The sequence below is a fragment of the Solea senegalensis genome, linkage group LG21 (assembly GCF_019176455.1).
Source record: "Solea senegalensis isolate Sse05_10M linkage group LG21, IFAPA_SoseM_1, whole genome shotgun sequence".
Lineage (NCBI taxonomy): Eukaryota > Metazoa > Chordata > Actinopteri > Pleuronectiformes > Soleidae > Solea > Solea senegalensis.
In genome coordinates, this window is record NC_058040.1 from 8,859,696 (window position 1) to 8,879,667 (window position 19,972).

A 19,972-nucleotide genomic window follows, 5' to 3' on the forward strand; every position below is an offset into this window, starting at 1 on the left:
CTCAATACATAAATACTGCATGTGTGCACGCATGCATTTAGTTTCTACTGTCAGATGAATGTGCTAAATGAGTCAGGGAGCCCGTGAATGCATTACATTGCACGTGGAGTCCATTAATCACTTTACCTTAGACATGACAAAGGCATGTACTGGGGATTATCAGGGCTACCACCCTTCTAACAGTGTTTTGTGAACATTAAGAGACTTAGACATGGCTAGTTTGTTGGGGGAAAATCCCCCTATAATCCGTCACAGACGATTCCATGTGGCTTTGTGACTCTTATATAAAAATTCACCGGGACTATTCATATCTACAAGAATGAGATTTTGCCGGTATGTTCCTTCACCAATGGCCTTCTCAATTAAGCGGCCTTATGGGATCGTAGATGTACATTCATGATTCTGTAGGGCCGACAGGCTTATGTTTAGCTCATACCAGGCACGGAATATTACTGCTGCAAGGCCATGTGTCAGATCCCCCCTTGGAGGACGATAAGGAAACAAGTAAGCTGGCGTATAGTCTTTATTCTCTCTATCTCTCCTCTGCTGTGGACTGAGGCAGGCTGGCTGGCTGGCACCACAGAGACCCAGTGGCACCGTGCGGGAACCAACGTCAACCTGTGATGAAAGACGATGGCCGATTGTTTCCTGTTATTGAAACACTACTCATGGGTGGGGATGGAGAGTTAGTGGGTAGGCACCAGTGATAAAAAAAAAAAAGAAAAAAAAAAGGAAAGCCATTGAAGCAGAGTGCTACTGGTAGAAGTGTCCTTTGGCCAACCCTCACATGTGATGGAGTTCTTTAAACGATTGCCATCTGCGACAAAAAAAAAAAAAGAACCCCCCGCCATTAAGCATAATGTGATGTGAACTAACAGAGGATTGCCGAATCTAATTAACAAAGAGCGTAAGTAGTCCAAATGTGTCTGCGTTAAGCGCTGCCTCCCCTGAGCGTCTTCTTTGTACATGCTGCCTGAACAAAGGAGGCCGAGGAAAGTTCACAGTCGACGTGTGGAATAACAACGACTGTCTGCAGCAGATGTCACGGCAGACACTTCGAGCCCAGGTGTTCCCGATCACATTAACTACGGCTCAGGTCTCAGTAATTAGACTCATTATTTGCAACTGTGCTTTGCCTACTGTGACACGTCAACAAGTCTGCTGAACACATGTGTAAGTGTAGGTTTTATTTTAACACGTTCACTGTGATTTCTTTTTTCATTCAAACACTGTAACTAATCCCGCTCCTTGGAACCGCCCCCCCCCCCGCCCCACCCTGCATGTTCTAGATGCTTCCCTGCGCCAACACACCTGATTCAAATGAAGGACTCGTTAACTGGCTGACGAGCTGACCATTAGTCAGGTGTGTTGGTGCAGGGTAACATTTGACGTTGTTCTCATGCGCTTGGAACTCAAATTCTGCTCCATAGGTAAGTCATTCTGACATTTGTAGAAAATGCATAAACATAAACTTCTTGAGGAAGTGTGAAAAAAAACCCCGTTGTCCTTTCATAGTGAAAGAAAAAGGGTTCTTTGCACCCTTTCATCAGGTTTTAAGAAAATTGGTTCAGTGTTTTTGCACAACACAGACAGACGCAAGGCAATTCTTGTAGTCATTTTAGACAGTTTTTTTTAATGAATTTAATGAGTTTCCATTGTGTGGTTATATGTGTACTGTATGTCCCTGAATCATGAATTTGTTTTAATAACAAATAGGAAGGAGACCAAGTTTTGCTTCTAAATTACTGTTATGTTGCTGTGAAGGTCTATGACACAAAGGGAGAGGGAGGGAGAGAGAGAGAGAGAGAGAGAGAGCATGAGAAGGGCACAGGGACAGACAGACAAACAGATATGGCAGCTGTTTGTGTAATTTTCTTTGCTCCAGCAGTTTAGTAATTATTACGAATGCTTTTGTAGCGGTTTGAAGTCTGCTGTTTTTCTTTGCTGCTGCTCCTCTGCCCTTTACTCAGAGAGCTGCTTTGACGGGACGGTGACTCATCTGGGTCTCTTCTGTATGGAAGGATTTTGTGTCTACTCTTTTCTTTACATTTTTATCTTATCTTTACACAACAATATAACCTTTCATAGAGGAAATTACTTTTTCTTCATTAGATTTTATCCATTGATACTTAATAATTAGGAAGGAAATACACTTTACCAATATCCAGTATTTTATAATATGGTTTAAAAACAAGGGCCTTTCTGCATGGAGTTTGCATGCTCTCCCTGTGTGTGCGTGGGTTTTCTCCTCCACTGGGATTGGCACCAGCACCCCACGTGACCTTTTGTGGAGGATTAAGAGGTAGAAAATCTCCTGGTGGTCCCAGTTTAGACTAGATTATTCAATGACATCAAACGTAAACCTTTATTTCATGCTTGTGTTACTCATACGAATATGTTTTTCCCTCAGATGTCCTCTCGATTGACACACTGCAACGGAAACATGTTGGAATACCCTTAAAGCGTTTATTCATAAATGAGAAAACAAATTATGTTCGAATTCCACAGATGTGTGAAGCCAATCTTAGGTGACATTGGGTGACGGACGAAAGATACAATTTATCACAGGACTGAAAAGGAAACAAGGAAATAAAACTCATACTGGTAAAGCGAAGAATTTAACTTGTGTGGAAAACCTTGAAACAATAACAGCGTAAATATATTCTCTTGAATTTTGTTCGTATAGTGCCAAATCACAACGTACACTATCTCAAGGCACTGTACGGCAGAAACCTTTACAATATTATAGAGAGAAGAGAGACACAATAGTTCACACAATGAGCATACACTAGGCATCAGTGGAGAGAGGAAAAAATCTGTGGTGAATGATACTCAAAAATCTGCCACAACCGTTTGAGGTGAAAGGACAAATAAGAAAGAGAGGAGACACGACAACGTTTAGGTTTTAGACAGGAAAGTTCTGAATCAGCTATGACATGTTTAAAGTAATACAATCTCATTTATACATACATAAACTGTGCTTAACAAATGTATCTGTCCTTAAAGATATTTTAGAAATCTTTCAAATAACATTTGGGCTTCTCTGAGATGTCAGAAATTAATCAAGCACAACATTCAGCCACTAAAAAAAAAAGAATTCTGTTCAGGAATGCAAGTCAATAACTATAATTCGACATCTTAATCCAGAAATAATGTGTTTTTACTATTTTTTTTGTAAAAACATTCATGATAACAATAATAATTATATGTTAGCGTCTACATACTTTTCTATTAAGCATTACAGAAACGTAAACAAATGATTTTGATAATTACCAGTGCTGTGGCATAGACCTTACTTTGGGTGGTATAATACATTTGTTCAGCACTGTATTATGCAACTAATAACATACATACGTTTGAATATGTGAGTTTTCCCCTTTAATGTCACTCATTTCATTCTTCACTGTTGAAACTGCTGAAATTGTGTGTAAAGTTATAGATAAAACGTGACTTTTAATTGAAACCGGGATCGAACCCACCCGACCCTCTTGCTGCGATCCAACAATGCTATACCACTGCACCACCACGTGTGAAAGATCACCAGTAGACAAAGAGTTCTGGAAAAACATGACGGTGAAAGTTAAAAACGAGTCGTTGAGAAGTGACTTGTTTTCACTCAGAACTAAAGACGACAATGCGTGAGAGGGACAGCAGCAGCGTTTGCTCCCCCACTGAGAGAGAGAACAGAAGGCCGGTGGTGGGAGGGAGGGAGGGAGGGAGGGGAGAGAAAGTCAAAGCCAGCACCGCCCAGAGCAGCGGCACAAAAACTTTGGAAAGTCCTGACACCGTTACATTGCCGAGTGTCGCTGTCACCTCCTCGCCCGTGGATTATCGAGCCTGCACTCCTTTTTAAAGACGCCTCCTCACCCGAAAAGTAAGTTTAGTTAATCATAACTTTTCTTCTTCTTCTTCTCACTCTCCCTCTTACTGCGCCTCCGGAATTTGTGGTCGATTTTTATTTCCTGGAGCCCTTAAGTGAGCTCTTTCCTCGACTGTTAAATGTCCGTTATGAAATTATTAACTTTAGAAAAGTAATAGTTTTGAAACAAAAAAGAAATCTATAGCTGAAATCCATCTTTACTTCTCATGTCACTCGATTTCAGCCACTTTATTGTAATTATTATTAGTGTCAGTGGACACAATTCCCTGCTGTAACATATTGATCCCATAACATTTAATTCCCTCTTAGGAATTTTATTACAAGTGCATTTTTCTCTGAAATTAATGATTCCAAGGAAATGTGTTTTTTTTTTTTTTTGTCTTTCCTTGGAAATGTATAAACAGTTTACACAGGCTCTCCCAGCTATATGAATCATATAATAAGAGCAGTCTTTTGCTTATCTGATCTCGGCATTGTGATATTATTTAAAGAAGGCGACGTTGTAGCGTTTCCTGCCAGAAGTTGGTGACCACCAGATAACCCTTGGGTTCAGACCCTCATTGTACTCAAGGAAGACGCCGAGAAATATTGTGGTTTCGCCTCAGGAGGAAAATCCTGTCACCCCACTGAAGGAATTCAAGGCATTTAAGCGGCAATTCCCCTCACTGTCAGTTTGTGGGAGTTACCTTTGACCCTCATGTCGTTACATTGTACTATTATTTATAGGGACATGAACATCAACATATAAACGTGCCAGATTATAGCCACTGTCTTATTTTACACCTCTCAATCATAAGGAGACGTGACATACACTGTTCCCATTAACTAAGGCTGTCGGGACCATAAGGGTCAAGATTAAGGGACTAGCATGTAAAGTAACTATAAACAACAATATTCATATTAGTCTTCAGTGGCAGAGTAGTTGGACAACATGAGGGAATAAACGTTTGATGACTTTATAATGACCAAGCTCTTGGATAGTTGGTGATACATTTGCATTTACTTGTTTTGCTGTTGCACACTAATTATAAGAGTGATGTACATGAGATAGGCTAAAGTTCGTCACATCCTTTTATCGACCATCACCATCTCATTGGGTCTGTGTGTTTTGCCCCCCCCCACTGACCTGTTGAACCCTAAAGACTGAAATTGTCTCCTCTTCCGCTGTCACAGCCATCACTGCTCTGCTGCTTGACAAGGACACTTCAGCCGCTTCCCACTGAGTGCCTTCAAACCCCAGAGACCCAGACTCAGCTTCCACCGTCGCCTCAAACATAAACTTCCCAGACATGGAGGGTCACATGGTGCGCCTTGCCCTGCTTCTGTGCATCACTGTTGCAGCCTCTGGTGAGTAAACTAAGTGATACTCGGTGTTCTCTGCATTCAGACTTTAAATCGTCTGTATTTCATGCTAAAACCAATCTGTAAACTTTATATTTATGTCAATCTATAATTCAAAGGCAGAATCAATCTTTTGAGTATCCCCAGGTAAAAAAAAAGGGAGTTTATGTGTAAGAATAAATGCTGTGTAGTTTCTGGGCTTGAATGATGGTTTATCCGACAACTCCTGTAGTACACAATATATCATCAGAGTAGGAGCTACATAGATATCTGTAGAGATAAAGAAATGGTGAAATCAATGTTCTGTTCTCTTACCAAATAGTATACAGACTGCTGTGTCTCTGAGTCATCCTGTGTAGCTTTTGCTTGTCAGGGAATTTTTTAGGTTCAAATGAGAAAACAATGTTTATAGGGGACAGTCACAATCACAAGAGACAGGAAAACAAATTGCAACCTCTGTTGGCTGCTAGTGACCATCCACATAAAATCCAATCCTGTAATCCCTACAAGGTGGCAACAGATTCTTCAGTCCGTAACCTAACCTGTGCTGTCATGCCACAAGTCGTCTGAAATTTAGTGCAGCCACATGAATTTCATTTATATAAACAATACATTTTTTATTATCCCATTATTTAATTGAGTGAAAGTGTCTTGAATATAATATGTCTAACATTCTAATTTGATATGAAATTGTCAATGTCAACATGCTTTATTTAGTTACTTTTAGTGGGAAATATTTTTCCCACTAAAAAGGCAGTTTTTCCATCCATCAGACATGGCTTGGTGTTACATTTTTAGAAGATTCGTGCTCATTACAGCAGCCAGGCTCCTCATTGACACCAGTTACACAGCTCACATCACTTGTAGCCCTCCACTAGCTCCCAGTGAAATTCAGAACAAACTTTCCTACTCATACCTTTCAAAGACCTCCATGGTTGGGTCATATTCTATATTTCAGAACTCCTCCAACCATATTCTACCTCCAGACCACTTAGAGTTCCTGCCTTTAGGTCTCCTCATCATTCCCCTCACACACCTCAAGCCAATGGAACAGCCTTTCAACTGTCAGAGACACCGAATCATGCGTTAAAAATCCCTCCAAACCCAATCTGTTTTTATAATGTTAAGTATGACCGCTGTTCATATATTGTTTATTGGATTGTGTTTACTGTGCAGTAAAAGCATTAAAAAGTTCTACATAAATAAAGCTGTACTTACCGACTTACCGGCTAAATACAGACACGCTACCATTATGCAATTCAGTTTAAACATGAATTTATTTCATAACCTTTTTTTCCACACACTGAAACATGTACACCAGAAAGACAAACAGACTTCACCAACTCGATTGTTAACTAAGGGAAAGTGGCTCTTGCAAGCGTATACATCACTTCTAAGATTATATGCCAAATAAACAAGGCTGTTTACTGACTCTGGCTGCACTGCTGACCTGCTATATGACAAATCACAATATTGCCATTAGTGCTAAACACCCTCTCAGCAGGGGTGCTGGTGGCACGGATGCAGAAGTATTTTTTGGCCAACTGACAGACCTGCAGAGAGTTGACCTTGTGGAGCTTTCACTGCAGGGGATCAGTCTCGCTGTCTGCTGGCAGGGCCTAATTGCCTCTGTGACACATAGCCCTGTATGTGCCATCAGTTTTTGCTTTCTTTATAAGGTCCCAAGAAGTTTCCTTTTCCTCTTTTCTTTTCTTTTCTTTTTTTCATTCGCATCTGCTGCAGCCGCTTTATACAAAGGCCCAGAGGGAGCTGTGCCAGTGTTCTGAGACGATCGGGGACTCAGACTTTGTGTGCTGAATATTGAAGCATTAATCAAAACATTAGTGTGACACATATGTGTTTGTCCATCTCTTTAGTGTTTATTCGTCATTTTATAGTCCACGATTGGCTCATTAATTTGTCATGTCCTCTGAAGTCGTCCCCCTGGGGTTTTTGCCACTGCCTCGTCGGTGAACAGATGAAGCACAATCATCAGTGGCCAAACAGAATATAGAACAAAATGTACACATTCCCAGACTAAACAAAATACCCTGCACCCTTATTTACACTGTTTTTAATAGCATCCAGGCCAGCTGCAAGTCTCTGTGTGAGCCAGTGCCATGTGAAAGTTTCTCAAAAGGAAAAAGTAAACACAGAAAAAGTAAATCAGAAAAAGCCTGCAGTCGGCAACAAATCCCATGATACTCTCTGCAGACATGGTGTATTGCGTTCGAGCTGTATAGAAACTTTTTTGATGTGTGATGCCCTGATAACTTCTTGGTGTCTGGGTTATTTAATCATCTTGTGAGGTCTGAAGAGTTGTTTGAACAAACGCGTCTACACTGACTACGTTTGTGTCACAACAGTAAGTCGGTAATATAATAGATATAGACTATTATTTAATTCACTGGCATATGAATAACAACCCCATGCGTTGTTCTCTAAAGAATATGTTGTTGATTGAAAATTGTTGACTGAAAATGTTGTAAAAATACAGTTGAACGTGTTAGTCTGACTGAAATGGTACTGAATGGAATTTAGACCCAGATAATATGATAGTGAGTCAAATTACTATTGCAGCAGTCGCACCAGAGCCGTACTTACCTGACCAGGGGGCCCACGGGCATGCGTCACAGTCCCAGAACCCAGAAATGAAAGAAGCTAGTACACAGACGAATAATTCAACATTTTTTTGACTTGACAATGAGACAGATTTTCTGCTCCGTCAGCCCAAAGAATTGAATTATTTTAAAATTTGATTGGATGGTGGGAAGACTTCGAATGGCGCCCACCATGCTTGCCACCAGCTAAATCGGAAACCGTTTAATACTAACAAGCTGAAGGGGGTTGTTTCAGACACACTTAAGTCAATAAATTGATTCCCCACTAGTGCTCGTACACTGGGACAAGGGCCAATTGAACGGCGTACAGCAACAGCTACAGTTGCAGCCTGAACGACTTAACTGTGCATGGAAATGCACTGACTGACTTTTAAATCGGCCTTCTCTTGAGCTGGAGGGACAAAAACCCAGACACAATTTAATCTCACTTTGACTTCTGATGGATTCAGATCAATTCGAACACAAGGTCATGTTTCCATCACCTCTGGGTTATTTATAAAAATCAACCCCTGCTTGATGCCTTTCATCATCCCTTTTCTCACCCCACAGCTTGAGTATTAAAATCCCCTATAGGTTGGGATCAGTCGGGTCTTTCTTTCTTGTTTGTAGCTCATCTATAATCTGTGAACAGACATCTGTTAGGCTCCAATAAAGCAGACAACATCACACCGGTCTTAGTTTTGCTACGCTGCCTCCCTGTGTGTTTGGTTGTGTTTGAAAGTGTTTGTTTTGAAGGTCTTTCATGGGTTTATCTCAGGGCACCTGTGGTGCCACAGTCCATATGAATCCCTCTCACCACTGAACTGGGGTATTTCTTCATGCCAGGAGGATCATATAGGGAGTGTTGCCCTTGCAATAATGCAATTTGTCTTTTGTTTGATTTCTTCTTTGTTTTATTCTATTCCTCTGTTTGCAGCCGTGTGGTTTATTTAATAGGCATTTAATAAAGATGATGTGGCATCCATCCATATAAGTGATATAATGACTGTCTTATACAGGGCTGTACAGCTTTATACAGTGAATTTGTATTATTATTTTAAACTTAGGGACCAAGTAAGATTCAGATCTTTTTTTTTATTTTAAAAGCAGCAGAGGTCATTATGTACTCAACTGTACTTTTCTGTAAGTGAACGTCCAACCCCCCCACCACCTACATTTGCCATTACTTGAGTCTCTTCAGAGAAGTCTTTCTGCCCAGTAAATCCCACCCTCAGCTTTTATAAATTTGTTGTTCCCTAACACAATCTGTGAGAACCTGAAAGGCATCACCAGCGTTGTATTTTCTGAGTTGATTAAACTTCTTCAAAGGCATGATTTTTGCCTCGTGTCTCTGCAGGGCTTTCAAATAAAAGAATTTCAGCATACATATATTTTCCGAACAGGATTACTGATTGGCCCTCTCTGTCTCTCCGACTGTCTCGCCACTTTCACTTGATGTTAATGGCACCTGCTTTGGAGAAGATTTTCAAATTCTTGCTTTTAGACCTCCTTATAATGGCCGACCACTTTTCGTTGACTGTTTCAGTCTGACACAAACGATTATCTTTGCATCTGAGCGATTGAAGTCTTTCTATTTAGTGCTTTTATCCATTGTGTGTGCAACATTTCCTGGTGGGGAAGTGGTGCTGAATATGTCCCCCACTGTAACAATTTTCCCAGTAGGAATCAGGCATCATGATGTTAACCGCCAGACCTCCTGCTGCACTTCTGCCTACCCCAGAGTCTCCCTCCACGGGCTGAAGGAAAAGTACAATAGTGATTAGCGAGCTGCCGGAGGAGGAGGGGGGAGCGCTGTCTGAAAATGGATGTCAGCCAGGGAAAGAAAGCGAGACAGACAGACAGACAGACAAAGATAACAGAATTCATAAGGACTGATTCATGGAGACAGTGAGGGAGTGGGAGGTCAAATTTTTGTGACTGTCAAAAAACAGATAAGTGGTTCAGGAGGGAGATGTTGGGAAGCAGAAGTAAATAAAGGATAAAGAAACAAAGAGAACCAGGAAAATAAGTTAAATGGAAAAAAAAATATATGAAAGACTGCAAGATATCAGACAAAAACAAAGTAATAAATAACAGTAAAATACAAGGGGTGGGAAAAGGGAGGGATTTGTTGGTCAAAAGAAATTGCATGTCAGAGGGGGAAAAAAAAGAGAAGTGGAAAGAGATGACTAGGATTTCTCAGAAGGCATGGTGTAATAGAATAAGCCTAATGCCAAAACAAAAGAGAAAGAAAGGTAGTAGAAACAACATCATGTTAAAAATGGCGTTGAGAGTCAAAACACTCCACTTCCCTTGTTTTACTGTAGTGAGCCAGCTCTGCCTGCAGTCAGACTGGGTGGCAGGGAGACGCGACCACTTGTCGCTGCCTCAGACCGATTTCAATCTCCTTCAGTGTTATGCCCCTCCCGAATAACAATCATTTCTGACTGCCTCTCTTTTCCTCTGTTTGAATACAGAAAGCAGCGAGAGGGAACCAAGCTAATGCTCGTTCCCACTTAATGCTCACTTGCTCACATTTGGTCTGGTTATCTAGATGCAAGTGTGCAGAAGAACGGCATGCAATCCAAGTATGCTTTCAGTGGAGAGTGACCTTTTTTAAGAGTAAATTCACAGGATTGATCGGTGTTGGTTTTGCACACCAAAACGAGTGAAAACGAGTAAAAGCACATTAATCATACATTGTATCCAAGCTGTTTCTGTGTAATTACTCAGATGACATGTGCAGTTCTTATGTCATCTCCCCATCCTTTATAAACATAATATGGCCTATTGTAAAGAAGACAAACATGAATATATTTTTGGTAGAAAAAGTGAAAAGGCTGGAAACAATTACAGTTACATAATATGGTGTGTGGTCTCTACCTTGATGTTACCATTCGTATTCCCCTGAATGGAATTGCTTTAATTGCCTTTTGCAATGCGAACAAACTGTTTCTCTACCATTTATGTACAAGAAAGCATTTCATTGTCACTTTTCATCATATAGATTTCAGATCCTGGCTGTGTTGCTGAGTCTAAATCGCTCATAAACATCATAGCTATGCATCTATAAGGTCTCACAACCTACAGCCTTTTTTTTCCCCCCATTTTCAGGTTTTCGCTATGCATTTGTATGAGCGCTGAATGGCTCATTAGTAGCGGGCGAGATAAATGCCTCGTCAGCATGGCGGCCACTTGTGCCCATGTCAACATGCCTGCAGTCTGCACAGATAAGGCATGGCATTATGTGCTCTTATCCTTAGATCTGCCTGACCATGCTTAACCATGGGATCTGCACAAACATAAAACAAAAAATGTACCAGTGCATTAGCACAGAAATTGGAGGGAAAACTGAGCTGATTCAAGTGGTGAGGTAAAACAGGCTCACGTACACTCAACTCAATGAAGTTTTCCACATCCTATATCCTTATTTCACTAAAACGTAAGCTTCACCAGTGGTTTTAATTAATAACAGACCTATCACGCAGGACAGAATCAGTCCCTTAATCTTCCTCGGTTCAATACCCATGAACACAATGTTCCCTGCAGCTAATATATGGTAAAATGCCTCCTGACAAATGAAGAGATTTTGCTTTAAATTGTTCTCTTGGCTTAAAGGACATTCGAACAAACATCATTAGTGAAATTAATATTTGCCCAAAATAGCATTTCAGAGAATGTCAATGCAATTTTTTTTAATACTAAGTACTTGGCATTTTCCCTTAAGAGAAGACACTATCTGTCAGCACAGGCTGCCCAGACTCCTAAAATGGTCAGTGCTGGTCAATGTGCAGCAGAGTGTTGTAAAAACAGGAGAGCCTCTTGATTCAAGCCCTGGGTGGGTAGTTTTACTATTGATTCAGGTGCCACACAGTCAATCTGTACTCGGAGAACTGAAATCCTCTGATACCTGACTAGGATTGTATGTAGTTCTCTGTGTGCATTTGATGGGATGAGAGAATCCTCCCTGGATTTGGACCCTCAATTTTGTATTTGCTCCTATATTATACAACCAGCATATGTGACCCAAGGAATAACCCTGACAGTTTATTTTAATAGGCTTATGTACCATTACTACAAAGCTTCCAGTAGTCAAACTGGAGATATTTAATATTTTCACAGTTGCTTGGGGGAAAAGTTGCACTTTTCAACCAGCTGTACCTTCTCCAGACACTCAGTTAAAATGTTAAAATGTAAAATGAAGTCATAAACACATAGCTTTTGCATAGTTCTGACAGGATTCTTTGAGGCTTAGTAGATTTAACATAAAAATAGCACATAAAATTAATTGTATCCTTTTATGATGTTCAGGAGCTGTTTAATTTAGAAAATATTGATCCCATATACACTTGAATTGCATCAGAATATAATGGTTAAATGTTTAATGGGATGCCTCATCACTCTTGTATTTGCTGACATCGTGCTTTTGACTTAAATAATACATAAATATATATCACAGCCTCGATCAATATGAGAACACATTAATATTTACTGGCACGAATCAGTCAAGAGGAGCACGTTAATCTCTATTGGTTCTACATGAAGCATATGTTGTGTGAAGCTACATCCATCTTGAATGATTGGGAGCAACCGCTGTGCAATGAGTCTCTAACGCTTCAGTCTGCCTTGGTTACACGCAGTTAGAATAAAACTTGCTAAATGAGTCTGTCTATCCTCCAATTAATACTTGGATGATTAATTGTGTTTTGCTGGTGCTTTATCAGCATTGGTTGGGAAACTCTAACGACATACAGTAAGTGAGTGGAAAGGATGCACTATACCCAGTAATTGATGGGATCTGAACTATAATGGATCACCCGAGAGTTTAAGCATTAATGTAAAAATAATGATATAGTATTCAAGCTTCAAATCTGCAACTTTTTTTTTTTATTCCAAAGAACCACAATCCATTGATCAAGTTAATCTGCATAAAATAATATGAAATGGCTAATAGGTAGCAGCAGATGGGGCATAATGTGAGTAGGAATTGAGCCTCAGACCCTCGATGTCGTATGCCACTGCTAGACTTGTTCTTCCGCCGTCTTCAGACAGCGATGAAACGATGGGCAAATGGCTCCCAGAGGTGTAAACAGAGCTAGTGTGAAGACAGGCTGTCTCCAGACCTGCTATCGCATCCTCTGTTCCTCTCCAGCAAACACTGGAGGCGGGACTTGGCAAACCTACAGGCAAAAGTCTGGAGCCATTAAACTGACAAGACTAATCAGCAATATTTCGTGATAGAATTTCAGGACATTGGAGCGGGAGGTGAGATGGTCAGGAAGCTCATGTGTTGCTTGGAGTACGTAATGTGGAGTATGCAGGGGTTAGAGGCCAGGGGACAGTGCAGGCCCCTGCAGAGCACTGATAAGAGCTTGTTTACCTTCCTGTGGATGGTCAGGCCTCAATCTGCAGTTGCGGAAACTCCAGGACAATAGGTGTGTGTGTGTATATGCAAGTGTGTGTACTGTATGGGGAGTCGAGAGAGAAACTTGAGCCAGCCTACAAGCTCCCCTATCCCTCCCCGACTAACTCCGATAGGGATGCTGACCCCTCCCTCCCCCCTTCCCCATCATGACTCCGTCACTCGACCCTGGACACAAACAGTTTACTCTATCTTGGGAGACCAAGGGAGACAGTTGGTCTTGACGTTGTCTGCTGTCAGAGTTTCCCTTCCTGTTTTTTTTCCTTCCCTCTCTCTCCCCCTCTCCCTCTGAAATGCAGCCATGCTCTCCAGCTGCAAGTTCTGAAAAGCTTCACTTTGTGACTAAACCCTGGGCATATAGCTGTCTTTTCCACGGTGGCTGACAGTGAGGGAAGACATGAAAGACAGGGAATGATATCAAGCTGAGGTGGGTGAAAAGGCAGCTTGTGTTTAAGATGCAGGTTCCCAGTCTCCTGAATCCAAATCAACATTTTGTTAACTTCTCACAGACATGTACAATTCAAGGGCTCACCACTGCCTGTCAATATTCTACACTGCACAGATACTCTTTGTTAAGGGAACAGTGCTATAGGTTGACTGATGGGTTAGCAAAAATACACCACGGTCCGTTCACAGGCAGAGCAGCAAGTACGCTATCGCCTCGATGTCCCATGTCACAGCGACCCCACCCACTTTGGGGACATACTATGAAGTAATGGAAAGTGAGGTGCCTGATACCCAAACCGAGTAGAGTAGAGTAGAATAGAGTAGAGTCGAGTTGAGTCGAGTAGAACCAAGTAGTCCTAGCCCTGTATCATGGAAATGTGCCAATAGTAATGCTAGACAGAGCCTGTTTTCAGATGAAGGATGCAGATAATGTTACATTGTTTCTATTCATGGAGACTAAGCAGTGGCAGAATAATAACTTTTGGTGATTTTTGTTGTTGACGATGTTATGCACCGCACCTTTTAACAAAGGCAGATCTTTGGGTCAAATTTAAATTCAACATTACTATTTCTGCTGACCAGTGAAATGCTGATATTTTTGGTCTAAAACAAGAAGTGAGACTGTCGGAGATGTGCCTCTATACATTATGCTTTTTATGCAGTTATAGACAAGAAGGAGCCACAGCATCACCGCACCCCTGACGATTTCAAAGTCATATGATACCAGCAAAGCCTTTGTACTGAAAGTAAAGTGGTGACACTTCCGTCTAAACATGCAGACCCCACAGTGGCCTTCGGGTTCCATAACAATGCAAAAGGTCCACTTGAGGGCCAGTGTTGTATGCGCATTCCAGGCTGTTGTAGGAACATGGTGGTACAAGAGAGTGTACTTCACGGAAGACGACAGTGTCTCCAATCATGAAATGCTACGCTTAAAATATTTAATGCTGGACTGAAGTAAAATGATTGGGTGAAACATATAATTTGGAAAACTACAAAGTTAATTTTGTTTTGCTACTATGTAGATGAAGTGGATCAACAAAGTTTTCATTTAAAAGTCATGGCTTCACTCCCAGTGTTCTTGTTTTCCATTTGCAGCCCTGCTCTCAGAGAACGCACATTCCACTTACTGCCATTATTTTAACATACTATGTGATGAATAGAAGCCTGGATTGTGGCTTCTTTGCATAATGTAATGCTTGTGGGATGGCGCTCATGATCGCACTGCTCACGTAAGCCACTCAGCCTTTTTGTAATCTGTCAAGACTGTCCACCGAAAATAATTTACAACACCATAATATAATTCATTCCACCCAACTTTGAAATGTACTAAGTCTGCATTTACAAACACTGCTTTGACTCCCTTGCATGTCAGATCTCGTGTTGGACATTCAGTGAGTCCATGTTTCACAGTTGTTAAAGTTTTATGTGCTTCTGCTCTCACTAACAGTAGCTGACAGGTACTTGTGATGTTTAGCTCAAACTATTTTGAGGAAAAGCAGAAGATGAAGCAAAACAAATAGGGGATGTCAGCAGTCGAGTAGAGCTACTTTTATCCCTAATAATGATAAATCACCTCAAGTATCCTGTAACACCCACGCCAAACCACTGCCTCAGTTCAGCTTTGGTACACTCTGAATAATTATATGGGTCCCTCCTGGGCAGTGAAACTTCATCTAGGAGGTTCAGGTTGGCATTTTCAATTAATTGCATTTTACTGAGTGTTTTAATTTAAATCTTGAAACAGTGGACGTAACGCTTGAATGCACACAAAGACGGTCCGTTGCTGGGATGTTGGAGGTCAGGTTAGCCGTAGTCAGTCGACATATCGTGACTAACAGAGCAATAATAACATGTTATATATGATAGTCAAAGATGCACCTCCACATTCATCATACTCAGCTTTACTTCAGATTCTACTATGTATGCGAATGTGTTTGCATAACGTTTGCATAATCTAGTTCAAGTATAACCTGAACTGACCTAAAGGCCGATGCCTACAGACAAGGTTTCCTTTCAGATGTGTCTCTCGTTTTGAAATCTGTCAAAGGAAATGCAAATGTTCCATCCACTGCTGTGATAGAAGTTGGTTCAATGAGATAAACAGAAGGTGGTGCTTGTTTTCCAGTCAGGTGTTGTTAGATCACTGCAGAGGACGAGGGTTCAGTGGGAGTGCATAATCAAGAAGCCAATTAAGGCTCACACAAAGAAAATGTAGTGATGGAGAGAACACAGCAGTAATTATTTTTGTAATTATATGAAGGCCGTGGTCCCTGCTTACATCATGGTCGCATCACAGTTTACTTTGTTGAAAAAGACGCTTTCATATTCAGGACTCAAAACCCTGTCCTCCCTCTCAAATACCCCTGGTAGAGTGGGCAAGGTTTGGAGACAAAGCATTATAAAAACTCTAATAAAGAAATACTGTCTTTAATATAAAAGGCCATGCTCATGAATAAATTCAGGCTGCAAACTCCAAAGAAAACTAAGTCAAAGAATTTCTGTTACTTTTATTCACTGAAACTATTTCATTTCTGCATGGAGTGCCTTCACCCTCCTGTCTCTACGTGCCATCTTCTCCCACTGTGTGCGTGCTTTTCCACCCACAGTCCAAAAACATGCAGAGGTTTATTGTGAATGTACTAGTAAAGTGTTATTCGTCTCTGTGTGTTGGCCCCGCGATGGACTGGCGACCTGTCCAGGGTGTATCCCGCCTTTCTGCCTGTGTCAGCTGGGATTGGCTCCAGTGACTCATGACCCTCGTGTGGAGGATGAAGCGGTAGACAATGGATGGACGGAGCTTTTCCGCTGCCCTCAAGTGTAAAAACATTTTTGCCAATATTTAACCTTTTTCCGCTGAGGTCTTTTGAAAACGCTCACAAAAACAAGAGAATGAAACCAAATAAACATCTGCAGCATGTTGAGCTAAACTTAGCAAAGCAGGCAGATAGTGTCAAGCTGATCCTGAGATGATCTTAAATGGTCACAGTCGATCTGCTGGCTTAATGATGCTGTGCATAATTGAACACATGCGGGAAAAGGATGTCTTTGATTTTGTCAACCAGTCTCCTGTCATCAGCAGGAATGCCCTGAAGGTTATGAGAGCAGGAGCAGATAGAACTTGGACTTATAAAAGGACCAGAAGTTCCTCTTGTTAATTGTGGCTCCAGGGGGGCTGCAGACAACCAGCCGGGAGCAATGTCCTACACTGTGGTGCAGTCTGCACCACTGTGCTCTCTCTGTCGGTTCAGTAACAGCAAATTGGGTTTGGTTGTGCATTTGTTGCTCTTAATTTTATAAGCATTGATCAATTTGCTGTAATATGTTTAATGTGTTTCCACTTAAATAAGTATTTTAATTTGACCATATGGCGTTGTTAATGTAGTATTTAGAAAGAGTCTTTGCAGGCATTCAGATCCATTGACACTCATGACATTTGTAATTAATGACATTGATTCTGCATTTAGAATTAAAGCAAAGGTTAAATCTGATTATGTGCTCTTTTGTAATAAATATAGCCAATTTTCTGTCCCCCATAATTCCCTAATGGTTTCTATTCACATTCCCCTCCTCATACCTAACATCTAAAGGGAAATCACTAACATTCATAAACATGTCTTCTCATGGAATGGGAAATGGAGGCAACTAAGTAGATAAAGAGGACAGGGAATGAAATGGTTCTTCTATACCTCATTTACTAGCAAACCGCTTAGTGAAGCCATTGGCATTTCCGGGGTCAAGGGGGCAAAATGAATGTTCTTCATATCCTATGGTGACTAGTGGCACATGCACACACATATGCACTCACATAAACACACACACACACACGCAGAGTCTTACGCAGTCAGTGTGATTTATACCAAGACCTCTGGGGCAGCAGTTATGGGTCGTTAACTCTGTCACAGCAAAACAGAAGAGAAATAACTTCATGGATGTGGATATTGAGCAACAGACATTAGCACGAGGGGCCAAAATAACAGGAAACAAGCCTTGACCTATGGGGTAAAGGGGAGGGAAAGAGGGATGGCAAAGGAGTATGGATGGCCGTTCGTCTTGATTTACAAGAAAAACTGTGGTCCAATCCTGGGAAGAATAAAAAACTGTGGAGAATGTTGCTCAAAAATGAAAACCATCCCCCTTTCATAATCCTTTCTCGAATTGGTGGGTCAAATAATACAAAAGAACAGTGTTAAAATGAAAAGTGTCTCTATACATAAGCAGTATCAAGAGTGCACACTACCGACCATGGTGTGTTGTGTGGACAACAATAAAAGAGATGAGCGTCTCATCCTATCCTATATGTTCTGGCTCCCTGTTTTTACCGCTGCCCATTGCATTCATCACTTTCTGTCCCATTTGATCTTCATCTCTGTCCATCCCCCTCCACAGCAAGTGATGACATTGCCTCCACCAAGGTCTTTGATTAGTGCCGCTTCTAAATAAGGCACATCCTGTTGACCTTCCAAACTCCGCTTTTAACCCGTTCCTCTCTTGTAATGTGTCTTTCTCATCCCACATGCGTTACTCCACATCTCCTCTGTGAGGCACTGAGGCCTGGTAAGTAAACAGACCAAATACAAAGTCGGTGAAGCATTACACACTGTGCAGCATTTCCTTACTAAATTAGACGTTTCTATTATATCACACTTGGCTGCTAATATGCTGCACCATCAACTGATATGGGTGTCTGAGGGGATGTTCAGCTGTATATTACTCTTATTCATCTTACTGGAGATATGCTTATCTAATGATTAAATACAGGATGTTGTTTTGACTGATCCTGCAAGAGCTTACACTACCGTGAAGATAGGTGGTATTAAGACTTCGTATTGAGAAGCGAATTCAGATTTGAGGCGATGGGAGCCAAGTTTGGTACAACAAAGACCGCTTTTTCACATGGACGTCTATAATACGTCAGTCAGATTCTTATCTTTAATCCGCAAAATGTGGGAGATGAGCCAGAAAAAGAAAAGGTCCCTGATTAAGTTGGAAAAGACATTTGACCTTCTCTATTCTGACAGTTCCTTTTTGAGGAAGAAGGAAGTTTGCTGGAGGATATTTTGTCCCTGCCAATAACCTAAGGCAAACACACACACGCACACATACACATACAGGCAGACCAGGTCAAACACCAGGAATTTGTCAACGGCCCCATCCACACAGCCTGGTCTCGATCAATCCAGCCTCCTGAGACATGGACTCCCAGGTTAAACAGCAGGCTCATAGCAGAGAGCGGAGTGAGCAGCTGTGATGGATGACTGCAACACTCTACCCTGACACATCTGATAAACGTGAACCAGCAGATGCAGGTTTTTTTTAAACAATATATTCCTACCCATACATTTAACATCCTTACTCGGAGACTGGGGAAAATCTTTCATAATGACTAATAACAAGTTTACCCCCTTTGCGACAGGGAATCTGTACTGTGGCTGGGTTCATCTATCTGTTAAATAATGGCTTATTGGTTTTCACACGTGAAAGTCCTCATTCATGCGCCGCTCGTGTCCAAATATGACAGGATTGTTATGAATAGAGCCATAATCTCGCACTACTTGGCGTTTGACACATTGGACTTAATAATGGGAGAACTTCAGTTTCAGTGCAAGAGGGGTGAAATGATTTACTCTAACTTGATTATGTGCCGCAGACACTGCGTAACCATTTTGCACCATTTGATTTCTTTCAGCCTCAAGTCTAACATGTGATCCAACAAAAAATGACAACCCATGGTTTCATGTGAGAGAGATGCAAACTGGCTGCTGGACCAGCTTCGTCACAGAGGACAAGGCGGAGGTCCACATCCTTCACTTTACTGCCACGGTAAACACATCAACATAACTGAAATGCAGAATAACCAGTGCTGGTTATGCAAATGTGTAACATCACATTAAATCTCAGTAATATACGTATCAAGTTCGGTCACAAACAGAAGGTAGTCGTGTGCAGGCTGATGAAATGTGTCCATCACTGTTACAAACATGGGAAATCGGTTTGGAGAATAAGTCTGAATTGAACTGTTCTACTGTTACAGTCACACATTTGTAAGCCAGTGGCAAAACTTTAAAAATATAGCAAGCTGTACTACGGAGACTGACCCATGCAAATTTCTGTGTGGTTATTTCCACACATAACAAAAAGATGCAGTCCATAATTTCTAAAAGAATGAGTGGGAGAATTGCCTAAAACCCCTCCTGGGGCTTGAGAATGATACCGCATAAGCCTTGTTGTGCAATCTCATCAACACTGCTGCTTAGCAGGCACATAGACATTAGTGTGCAC

At 41.3% G+C, this 19,972-nt stretch overlaps 1 protein-coding gene across 1 annotated transcript in view; it reads left to right on the forward strand.

Annotated features, from left to right (window-relative positions):
* Positions 1–3,753: 3,753 nt before the first annotated feature.
* eng (endoglin) overlaps positions 3,754–19,972 on the forward strand; it is a 37,674-nt gene continuing 21,455 nt past the window's right edge. Inside the window, exons 1-3 of the mRNA XM_044012086.1 lie at positions 3,754–3,874; positions 5,054–5,227; positions 19,380–19,513. Coding sequence (XP_043868021.1) covers positions 5,170–5,227; positions 19,380–19,513 — 192 coding nt within the window. The 5' untranslated portion in view covers positions 3,754–3,874; positions 5,054–5,169. The remainder of the gene's footprint in view (positions 3,875–5,053; positions 5,228–19,379; positions 19,514–19,972) is intronic.